The sequence below is a fragment of the Diabrotica undecimpunctata genome, chromosome 4, assembly GCF_040954645.1.
Source record: "Diabrotica undecimpunctata isolate CICGRU chromosome 4, icDiaUnde3, whole genome shotgun sequence".
Taxonomy (NCBI): domain Eukaryota; kingdom Metazoa; phylum Arthropoda; class Insecta; order Coleoptera; family Chrysomelidae; genus Diabrotica; species Diabrotica undecimpunctata.
Window position 1 is genome coordinate 70,588,525 of NC_092806.1, and position 13,039 is coordinate 70,601,563.

The 13,039-nt window shown below is 33.0% G+C and overlaps 1 protein-coding gene across 5 annotated transcripts in view; it reads left to right on the forward strand.

Moving 5' to 3' along the window:
• Ypel (Yippee-like) overlaps positions 1-13,039 on the forward strand; it is a 316,125-nt gene that overhangs the window by 286,268 nt on the left and 16,818 nt on the right. For all 5 annotated transcript variants that reach the window (XM_072529701.1, XM_072529700.1, XM_072529698.1 and 2 more), the window contains one exon: positions 6,693-6,736. In XM_072529701.1, the coding sequence (XP_072385802.1) occupies positions 6,693-6,736 (44 nt within the window). The remainder of the gene's footprint in view (positions 1-6,692; positions 6,737-13,039) is intronic.

Below are 13,039 nucleotides of genomic sequence, written 5' to 3' on the forward strand. Positions count from 1 at the left end.
AAGTGGAAAAAATCACTCCCGAATAGATTATTTTATGACATGAAAAGCAGATCAGATAGAAGATCAAGGCAAAAATAGTAGAAAAAAATGTGCTGGAACATAAAATAAGTCCTAATAACATTTGAAGGAATATGACCAGTATTATTAGATATACCGCTATTCAAATACTTGAAAATATCCCAGGAAAGAAATTTGAGAACAAAGAGACCTGATGGTGGTCAAACGAAATTTATGACAAAATAAAGGAGAAAAGAAGATTTTAATCAAATTAGATGTATCCGAGATAAAAATAATAAAATACTTGTTCACGAAATGATGTCAGAAGCGAAATAAAAAGTACTTTGACAGTTTATTAAATGACGAATTTTACCGAAAAGTAGTTGAGCTAACGGAGGCAGTGCCAAGACAGTTGGCCAAACGTAAGACAGTTGAACCAGATAATATCCCTGGGGAAGTGCGGAGAGCTTTGGGAGAGACAGGAACAAGTTGTTTAATAGAATTATGAAAGTGAGACAAATGCCAGATGAATGGGGAAGCAGTATATTAGTACCTGTTTACAAAAACAACGGAGATACACAACAATACATAAACTACACGATACATGAAGCAACCGAAATATTCGAAAATCAGTTTGGCTTTATGCAATGCAGATCAACAATAGATTTTCATTGTAAGACAACTGATGCCAAAATACAGGAAGAAAGAAAGAAATGCTTAAACGCTTCTTGAAAAAGTATATGATAGAGTTCCTCGAGAGATTCTATGGTGGACGTTCAATGAGAGAGAAGTTATGTACGTATTACGACGAGTAGATATGTTAAGATTGTGAGAGATATGTATGAGGGAGTAATAACTATTGATTCGATAGGTGTGAGAGATACTGATAAATTCCATGTGAAACTAAGATTGCATCAGGGCTCAGTGCTCAATATTTTTTTATTCTGATTAGAGTTGAATCAGATAACACCGTGTCAGTAGAAAATACTGAAAGGGATTTAGAAACTGGAACAGTCGATAGAGCCATTGAGGAAAAACGTTTAAAACTTAGTAGGACAATTTTGAGAACGATTTCCGAAGTGGAAATTGAAACGTCAATAAACGTATTTTAACCTTTAATTGTGGCTTATTCCCATTTAAATATAAATTAGTAGGACAAAGACAGTATTTGGAATTTTCATTATAAAATAAAATCATTACAAATAAAATAATAACTGAAGTGTGTAGGGTTAGTACAAACAAAAATGGAAGAAAATAAATGGCTTGGTGGAGTAACGAAATAAAAGAAGAGATGAAAAAGAAGAAACACCTTTGGAGGAAATATCTTGGAAACAACAAAATCACGAATAACTACTAAAGATATATGGTACAGAGAGAAACAGTTAATCGAATGGTCAAAGAAGCCAAAACAAAAACCTGGAAGGAATTTGGAATAAAAATGGATAATGATTCTAGGGAAAATGATAAGATGTTATATAGAACTCGAAAAGGTTTAAATAGGGAAACCCTTTAAAAAATGTAAGAGATAAAGATGGACAAATTATCACAGAAAAAAATTAACATAATAGAAAGATAGAGAGAATACTTTATTAAATTACTTCGATAACTGGAACAACAGGAAAGTGAGGAACAGGAGGAGGAATACGGTATACATGAAAGAGAACAAGTAGAAGAAGCAAAAATTGTAAGAAACCACTGAAGTCATACGAAAACTAAAAACGGGAAATGCCAAAAGGGTAAAAAAACTACCAGAAATGTTAAAATACATTGGGAAACAGGAGTTCTATTATTATTTGGATAATATTAGACTAGTATGGAAGAAAACACATTACATAAAGGACTCTGACAGAAGCATTCTAAGCGCACTTTTATTTATAACAGTCATGGACTATATTTCGAAGGAAGTAAATAAGGAGGATAAAATAATTCATCTAGGTTACAGGATACTAGAGCCGACAACTTGACTGAACTACGTTACGTAGACGACCTCATACTATTTTGAAGTAACAAAGACGAATTAAAATATAGAATAAACAAAAGGGCGAAAGAAAACTGAAAAAAATGTTATAATTAAAGAGGTAGAAAAACTGAAATATCTAGGAACAATAATAGAACCACAAAGTGGTAATAAATAAATGTTAAGCCGAATAAACAAAGTTAATATAATATACCGAACACTATATAACACGTTCTTTAATAAAAGAGAAATATCAAAGGAAACAAAAATAAGTGTGTAGTAGTCAGTCAGATGGAGCAAAATCGGACTAAGTGGAAAAGCATTCGAGAGGCCATTCGTTCAGCAGTGAACGTTAGAGGCTAGTTGATGATGATGATGAGTCAGTCCTGATACCAAAATTAATATATGAAAGCGAATCATAGGTTCTAAAAGGTTATCTAAAAAAAGAATAACGACGATAATAACGAAAATATTACGAAAAGTTGAAGGGTGACAAAAATGGGCAAAATCAGAAACGAGGTGATAAGGAAAAACCTGTTTCAAAAGTGCTTTATAGAAAAATAGAAACACAACAATTAAGATGGTTCTGGCATCTAGTGCGCTTGGACAAAAGAAAAACGGTAAAAGTGATATAGTAAACTAAAACTAGAGTGAAAAGAAGAAGAGGAAGTCCCGGGAGTAAATGAAACCACAAATATCCAGCGTAATAAACAAAATGGGACTGACGTGGTAGAAAAAACAAAAAATAGAAAAAAAATGGAGAAAAATCATTACCTCTACACCTACGGATAGAAGAAGTTGCGGATAAGTAAGTAAGGGTGCTGTTATACGAATGCTAATGCCGTAATGTCTTAGTGCGCATAATTTCCAAGTTGTTCGCTCCATGCAGCTGAACAGGTATCATAGGGTATTACATAATCACCATAAGATTTATACCATGGAAAACATTTATAAATCTGCAGTACTAAAATAAAAAAATGTAATTAATCGTAAATATTGTCTGTATATTAATTAGTTATATATAAATAATGTTATTGTCGTATTTATTACAAATAGATTTGTCGGCAGTTAAAAATTTGGATATTTTTACAAACCCAAATTGAATTTATATATTATAAATATTTTACTATCTTATTGTGTATATTTTCTGAACAATAACGTAATACCAATTTTTTATATTTTTTATTATACCAATTTATACATTTCCAGAGTTTATCTGTGCTAAAAACGGGTTTAAGTAATTATTTCAATAATAATTTTTAAGATCCTAATTCTAACCTCATTTCTTGTGCTATTGTAACTGTTGATTTATTGTTGTAAATATATTATATAATTAAATTTATATGATATTGTTTTAAAGAAACTTTTTATAAAACTAGTTAACACGTTGTAACAATATGTGGAATTTAATATATAGTAATCATTAGATATCAGTATCTTTCTACCTTATAGCTGAAATCTGCAGATCACATTGATGCTTTTTATAATTTTTACTCTGAAATTGGATAAAAGTGCAACCACGTTTACTATTACTGTAGCAGTTTGCGATGCAGCAAATATTACCCACCATCGTTCTGAAAAATTATTACGTATAATTATAAGTTATAAAAATCTTACAGTGATGACAAATTTGGCCAATATGAACGCAACGTGAAGTATATCACCTCCCGTCAGTTGCACATAACGAATACGTGACTGTAGTTGCGTCGCATGGAGATCACTTTGTCTGCGTTGTCAGCGTTACGTATAGTGTCGTATAGCTTGATGCGCGCTATGTGCAACGCAAGAACTGCGTGCTACTAACGCGACCGGCCGTATTAGCAACGCTTGCCTTCAGGATAACGAGGACTCGCGGATGAAAATGTCGTTCGTATAGTATTATTTACTCCATGCTATAGTAGAAGCCATACACGATACACAGACGTATCGTGGAAGCCATAGTTAGAATGCAGTGCAGGTAAGATAGGCAATGTATTTCTTACCGGAGAACGGCCGACCAAGACTATCATTATTGTTTCAACTAAAGCATGATTAAATCATCGATGTATAAATAAGAGAATTACATTGTCGAACAATAACATGAAGAAAAATACTATAAAAAAGGTAAAATATATCATAAACTCATTGTCGATAGCTTATGTATATTTATCAATTTTCAGTAGCTTCCATGTAAACACATTCTTTGGGAAATAAAGATCATTATAAAGGCATTAGGAGAAGCGAATCAGTTTTGATCCCCATTGTCCACGCAAAGCAAACATGTCTCTTTGTCAATTGGGGTACTGGCCATTAGACCAAAAACTTGTTGGCCAAAACTATGAAAGCTCAGTTCTATTTCATTTTCGCAAGCGGATGAAAGTACCTACATCATGGAGCCATTGCCAGTATCTGTTGTGAATTTCAAACAGGGTACGACTCTTAGTGTGCCTGTAAAACGTGTACGTGTAAAATGTATTGAAATATCATCTGAAACTTAATAAATGGTGACAGCTTGACTATTACTGTGGAAAAAGTTTCGAAAATGTGCGGTGTGAGTGTTCACAAAATTTATATCATCCGCAAAGAGGCCCAGCAAGGTGAACTAAAACCGGTACAGAAAAGGAAGAAAAATAGTTTCCAGTCCAATTCACGTGAGAATACTTACGATGAGGGAGTGAAATCTCGAATAATTGTCCATAATTTTTTTTTTTTTGGAAAACATACCACCAACCGTAGACAGCATAATAAACAGAGTGAAGGGACAGCATAATAAACAGAGTGAAGGATAATAAGGACCTAGCAGCATTTTCAAAAACCACATTTCGTAAACTACTAAATGACATGGGTTTTTAATATGGTAAAAGAGGTCGAGATTCAATAATGATGAAACGAAAAGATATTATATGCTGGAGACACGAGGACCTCAGACAAATAAAAAAATTGATGAAGAAGGATAATGTAAACCTTGTTTATGCAGATGAGTCTTGGACTTACGTCGGTACTTTAGTCAAAAAGTAATGGATGTACACAACGATCAAGAATCCACGAGATGCCTTCATCTATCTATCTCTTCATCAAAGGGCTCTCTACTGGACAAAAGCTCCAACCCAAAGAGGTCCTCGGTTTGTTCTTCTTTGAACAGAAGGGAACCGCTGATTATCACGACTAAATGGACGGGAATATATACGAAGAATGGTTTGAGAAGACGTTAATTCCAAACTTGCCGAAAGACAAAGAAAACGTTGTGGCTTTCGATAACGCGTCATACCATTCCCGTAAATTTGATTTCCCGAAAAAATTGTGGAACAAAATGCAAATCAAGAATTGGTTAATCGAAAAGAACATTTTCTTCGAGGAAGATTGTCTAAAAAGTGAATTACTGGATACTGCGGCCGCATTTAGAGATGAGTATGATAAGTACAAAATTGAAACAATTGCGGAAAAATATGGCGTTAAGATTTTAAGATTTCCGGCTTAACATTGCGAGCTGAACCCGACTGAGAAGGTGTGGAGTCAAGTGAAAAGGAATGTGGCTTCAAACAACGTCGATTTTAAAGAAAAAACAGTAGAACGGTCGATAAAAGAATTTTGCGGAATTATGTGAACCACGTCAAGAAAGTAGAAGAAAAAATGTGCGGTAGACAATTTGAAGGAAGATATTGAACCGGTGATAATTAATATAGATGATTCAGAGGATGAAGACGATTTAGATATGGATTGCGATTAGTATTAAGTAACAAAAAATATCTCAGATTTAATGCTCATTTGTTTTTTTAGTACTGTACGTACAGTAGATTTCACTTATGATCTTCTTGTGTATTTTATGTATATATATATTTATCGCGTCGTATAGGGTAAACTACTTGCATTTGTGTTGTATAAATTTAGTTTATTCTCAATTTAACTCAGTTAAATTATTGAGTAAAGATTTTTGAAACGAAGCGCGTACGGTCCTGATTTCTCATCCTATCGCTAAACTACCACACACCTACCACTGTGCCGATATAAGCGGCATCGCTGTGCGCCGTACGGCCAAAACTGCATTCAACTGTGGCTTCTACTATAGTGCCATTGTCTAGCTGAGCCGACACTAACGCGACGACATTAACGCTCGTATAACAGGGTCGTGAGTAACTTTGGATCGAGAAACGATTGTGAAAACTAATAGATTTAAGTACCTAGGATCGATATTAAAGAGTAATGAGGAAATAGATGAAGGTGCATGCAGTAGAATGAGAGTGGAATAGATGAAGTGGAAGAAACCGGATGGTGTGTTGTATGACAGAAAAGTATATGTAGGTATATTCAACGTCGAAATTTTAATCACCCAATATGAAGAATTGCTGATTTGCAAGTTCCTAGAAAGAATATGAGAGGAAGGAGACAATGCTATGACCCATGATAAAAACTAGTAGAGAAATCTAGTACTTGAAGTCATCATAATCAACGTAGTCATCATTCAAGGTCAAGGTGTATGTGTGTGTCTAACGAAAGCTCTCAAGTGTATTATCAATGTGCGCGTATCCTTTAATTGATATTAAATTTAAATTTAATATTTAAAATAACTTAATCGAATGAAGAGTAATCTTAAAACGAATTTATAACTAGTAATTTATAATGTGCAATGTACAGTAACCCAATATGCTGTTACCACTATGGTACTTTCTAATATGCGCAAAACTGCATCCTTTTATGTTGTATTAAATAAATACATATATTATAATGTATACTATGATTAAAGTATTTTTTTTATTTTCAGTCCTTCCAAGGTAGTCAAGGTCGAGCTTATCTATTTAATTCCGTGTAAGTATCCCATCGATTTTAGTACTAATTAAAACATTTTTCTTTTCAATATGTGCTTTATTTAAAAGTATCCTATTTTGATTTACGCGGTAATAAATAAAACCATAAATTATATAAAAATTGAGTGGTTGCCAAACTTTAAACGTGATCCTCTAATGAGTGTTACGTCAAAGACGCGGTGTTTTCTGAGTAAGTCAGTTATTTTTTATAGTGCGCAAAATGTCGTTTACGTATGTTTTCAAGACTCCTAAATATGTATACTGTGACATAATTATTTAAAGGAGATTTTAAGAATTTATTGTACATATAAGATAATCAGAATACTTGGTCGTACTATAAAAATATAAGAGAGCATTATTGCATTACAGATTGGCCAAGAAACAAAAAAAATTCCAAAACCAGTGAAACATAGATAAATGTCAGATGTAATTTCTATTATAGAAAACTGAAAAAAAAATTAGCTAATGATAAATAAACCTTTATTAACCATAATATTTATTGATCTGAAGAAAGCGTAATGTGAACCCGTGTATGCTTTTTCATAACTTATAATAAAACCACTTCTAAAACATGTCAAAAATTATACATAGGTCAGATATTACATAATAAAAAAAAATTAGAGTTATTGAAATTTTATAATTTAACAATATTGAAAATACAGGTTTGATTCACACCGACTAAATAGATATTGGAAGGTCACCTTTATTGTTTCTGACTGATATTTAGTTTAGTCTAGCCTGTTCAGACGGCACGCACGATACGATGTTTTAATTGAATTGAGACAAGCCCGATCAGACAGCATGCATCATACGATAATTTATTCGAAACTAAATATTATCGAACCAAATATCTCTATCCCAGTGTTCCATTGGTATTTAATATGCCGAAAACGACGAAACGAAGGTATTGGGAACATCTGGAAAAATGTACTGCTGTATCAAAATTCCCACGTCCACTACGTCGTCGTACAGATCATGTGAAAGAGCGTACCTAGATAAAAGCGCCAATGTCATTCAATTCGAATGTTTTATACGGCATACGGTTTTCAGTAACAAAACTGAATGTACATTTGGACGTACATATTTGGTAAAATTTAAGATATACCTACGATCCAACCGTTTGAACACTTCCATTTGTAATTATGTTCAATTTGATATTTTTACCGATTCGAACAAAAATTCGAATCCGTACCGTCTGAACAGGTTGTTGGTTTTACGATGTTGGCAACTACATTAACTCGATTTATATTGTCTTCTGTTGATCTAAACAACTTTATCGACGTTTTGTTGGTCCACTCTTGTATGTACTAAGTCTTGTTAATGTCGTCTTTTTTCCGGACCTCTTCTACCTTTGATCTTTACTTAAATGATGGGTTGTAGAGGATTATATTTTTAATTTTTCGTATAATGATAGAAATCCTATTTTTAACTAGGTTAATTAGTTCTTTCTTTTTTCCAATTTCTTTGTATAACTTTATTGTTCATTGTGTCTTTGATCGATAATATTCTCAAGTTTTTCTAAAATCTTACAATTCATATGCTTTCATTTTCTTTTCTAACGTTTCTTTTATGGTGCATGCCTTACCACCGTACAACACTGTAGAAAGTACGTAACGCTGAACAGTCGAGTTGTTCATTGTATATCTAGTTTACGACAACAGCACGTTTTGAATTTTGTAGAATGTATAGTGGGAACAGCTTGCTTTCTTAATCGCTACTTTTACTTCCATTGAGTGATCCCAAGCTTAGTTTAAACTATATCCGAGATGCTTAATTTTTGACTTCTTCTTTACGTATCATATCAGAGTTATTCGACGTTGGCGATCACCATTGCGAAGGCTTCTCGATCTTCTGTTACATAGAATAATTGTCCTCCATTTGATATCTGAGTCCATTCCAATTTTTGACACTCGTTCTAATTCAGTTCCACTTATCTTTATTCTTAATGTCTTATTTTTTATATTGATCTGCTTTTGTATATTCTCTGCTTCTGTGATTTTTTAATCTGTATTGAAGGTATCGTATTTTCTTCAATTTTATTACAATTTTAGTTAATCATGTTTCCTTGGCTTCATTTAATTATGTATTATGTCTATGTATCTCTTTATATGCTACTTTATTATTTTCTCTATATTTCCACCCTTCAGCTGTCACATATAAAATATAATATATTATCCATTACTGATTTTTCCGTCTTGTTTGACACATTGTTCAGTTAAATTTTGTTTTGTCTTTTTGATGTTCTTCTATTTATCGTCTCGCGATTCTGCAGTTCTGCATTCATCATCATAATGATTAACATATTGACAGATGTGTTGTGTTTCATCATTGACCTTCAGAAGCTCGAACAGTTTTATTAATGATCTTTCTGCATTGGTCTCGGTCAAGTGTTACATGTGCCGCCTCATTATATTGTTTGTTAAGAAGCTTTTTTGTAATGCCTGCCCATTGCTGTGGAGATTTACCGCGTTGCCGCTGGCTCTGAGGCCTTCCTTGGACTAGCAACCGCTCCATTTTGTGATCGCTTCGATGGATATGACCAAAGAACTTTAACATACTAGAGCCGCCGTACTCAAACTGTGGTACGCGTACCACTCGTGGTACGCAAAGCACTTAAAGGTAAACTAGAAGAAACGAAGAATTTTAATAAAATTTACTAAGAAATGTTATCTTTTACGTTGTGGATGGCAACGCTGTGAGTTTGAAACCACAAGCGCGTAATGTCTTATTCCTTGTTGGCAACACTGGAATCACGGCAAATTGTCACTGCCGTTGATTCACGTACATTCACGTCATCAGTTTCCTCGTGGCCGTCAGTCGTTGTGGTTGGTTTTGTCGAAACGAGTAATTTACTGTTACTGATTCGTGCTAATTTTTGTATATAAAAATGGATAACTGGCTTAAAAGAGACAACAGAACATCTGAAAATCTCGGTCCATTGAGCTCCACTTCAGAATCGGGCCCATAAAGGATGATGACAAAAAGAGTTTTTTCAAAAAACTTAAAGTGGCGGTTAGGAAATATGATCCTGAATACATTAATATGGTATTTACATTCACGAATATAAATGAAGAGCCAAGGCCCCAATGAGTAATCTGTTCGGGAATTCTTTCTAACCAGTGTATGAAACCTTCCCTATTAAAACGCCACTTCAATACAAAACATTGAGTGTTGAAAAATAAACCTAAGAATTACTTCGTTCGGAAGTTAATGGAAATGAAAGGCACAAAAAAATGAATGTCGAATTTCACCGGGAGCAACCAAAAAGCAGTAGAGGCATCCTTCCTCGTGAGTTTAAGAATTGCGAAGTGTGGAAAAGCACATACCATCAGTGAAGAACTAGTTCTGCCTGCCGCACAAAATATGGTAACGTGTATTTTTGGGGAGAATTCAGGTAAACAGGTTAGTATTATACCATTATTCAATGATACCGTACGTCGTAGGATTGAAATAATGGCATTAATTGTTAAAGAAAAATTGGTAAACCGGATAAAAAATAGTATTTTTTGCAATACAACTTGATGAGAGCACAGATTTAACAAACTATGCTCAGCTTATGGTTTATGTGCGATATATATTTCAAACCAAAATCGAAGAAGAGTACTTATTTTGTGAGGCGTTAACGGAACGAACTACTGCCGATGAAATATTCAAGAAAATCAATGATTTTTTTTTTGTGGATAATGGACTAGACTGGAAACAATGCGTTGGTTTCTGTTCGGATGGTGCCCGAGCCATGACAGGAAAATACGGAGGTATAACTGCCAAAGTAAAACTGGTTACAGAAAATTGTACTTTTACCAATTGTAGTATCTACAGAGAAGCTTTGGTAGCAAATCGAATGCCAGATGAATTTAAACATGTTCTCCATGAAGCCGTTCAGATAGTCAATTTCATAAAATCTCGAGCCTTAAACTCGCGTTTATTTTCAAAACTATGCTCTAAAATGGGAAGTGATCATATTCAGTTATTGCTACACACAGAGGTAAGATGGTTATCAAAAGGAAAAATGTTTAACAGGTTATTCGAGTTGCGTTTTGAAGTACATGTATTTTTAATGGAAACCAATTTTGAACTGCGTGATCGGTTACTAGATAAATTGTGGCTCACAACACTAGCTTACTTAACAGACATATTTAATCAATTAAATGACCTAAACTAAAGCTTACAAGGTAAATCACATAATCAATTGTCTGTAAACGACAAAATAAATGCTTTTATCAAGAAATTTTATATGATGAAAAATAGTGTTTCAAACAAAGACTTGCAGTCGTTTACCAATTTAGAAAATTTTGAGGTTGGGCATGAAATAAAGCTTAAAGATGATCTTATTTTTAACATAAAACAGCATTGTCAAATGCTAATTGATAGTTATAAAGAATATTTTGACGAAGACTATGCTCAGTTTCTTTGAATAAGACAACCATTTATTTTGGATAGCATTCCTCAACCATTAAAACAGGATGAAAAAGAGTCTTTAATAGAACTATTTTGTGATGGGAGTTTGAAAATGAAGTTTTCAAAATTAGAATTAGCCAAATTCTGGCTAAATATTAAAAATGAATATCCAGCCTTATCAAAAAAAAGCATTGTTATTTTTATTTCCTTTTACGACCCCTACCTGTGTGAAACTGGATTTTCTGCTATGCTACAAGTGAAAAATAAATTTCGCAGTAGGCTTAATCTTGATCCAAATTTACTAATAAAACTAAGCACAATTGATCCTGATATCGATTCACTTGTTGTAGCTACGCAGAACCATCTTTCTCACTGGATTTTTGGACTGGGTTAGACTGTAAGTTTTATTTTGTAACATTTATAATACCTTTTTTTAAATAAATACATTTTTGCCAAAATTAGTAAATTTTATTATTTACTTATGCAGAAGATTTCTGGCGGTGTCTTGGTCGATACTTACACAGGGTAATTGAGTAGTATGATAAAGCTCAGTAGATCCGCTAAAATAAAAGATAGCAATAAAAGTTAATAACGAAAATTGTAGGCAACTTTCAGGTTCACATTACAAAATCCAAGTCTTCAAAAAAACGGCAGACCAAATTTATGCTTTTTTTAATGAAACACCCTGTATTTTATTCGAAATCTTCTTTACTCTCCCATCACAATAATATAAAGTTTTGGTATATTATATGAAGTATTTATAAAGTTATATCCAATTTTCTATGAAAATCGTAATAAGTTCAACTCCTTGTATAACGAAAGAGAAATACAATAACAATGGTCTATTGCTGCCATATTTTTTTATTGATTGTCCAAATTTACAAAAATAATTGATATTGCTAATTTTGTTATATATCGAATACAGGGTGAGTCAAAACGCAAGTACAATATTTTCTGAGTAATTTTGATAGATCATCCTATATTTTTTGTCACTATCGAAAAGTACCATTACCATACTTCAATTTTTAATAAATATTCCTTATGTCTAAGTTTTTTGGTTCTTGAGATATTTTTATTTTTCAAAGCGAATTATTAATTAGGTGTAAGTAAACCATGATTGCATTGTCTAAAACTGATAGTTCACTATAATTGTTAGTGTATAAACTTACTAAATAGTTAAGATGCATTTTACTCTTAATTAATTTATAGATATGATCTGGATATTAGGAGAATGCAATAAAAATGCGTTATTATCAGTAAGAATTTATCATGAACGGTTTCCTGAAAGCAACCTAGAACAGAAAGCTTTGAAAGAAAAAAGATCACGTTCAGTTATGTATGAAAAACACGAACAAACAAAAAGTACTGTGACAGAGGAAAACAAAATAAATGTTTTGCTGGCAGTTACTGAAAATCCACATAGGTACAAGTTTACCGAGCATTTCCAAAGAAAAAGAACTAACTTACTACTCTGTGTAAAGAATTTTTGCAAAAACAGAATCCACCCTTACGTATTCAATGACAACCAGAATTAATTCACAACTATTTTGAAAAGAGAATCGTATTTTGTGAATGGGCTTTAGATAAACTCAATCAACAGATATTTCTTTGGTAATATACTATTTGGAGATTAAGCTACGTTTCATAAAACGGTTCTGTTAATAGGCATAACTTTCATTATTATGCCACAACTAATGCATACCACATAGTTACACACAGTGAAACTAGATGGTCGGTGAATGTGTGGCGAGTTGTTGTTGGTAGCCATGTCGTGGGACCATATTTTTCTGAAGAAAATCTAAATGAGAAGTATTTAGATTTTTTAATAAATTAATTGTACAGTGTACGTAAACAAATGTAGTTTTTGCATGACGGTGCTCCTGCAACTTGACGATCAGTTTCCTGG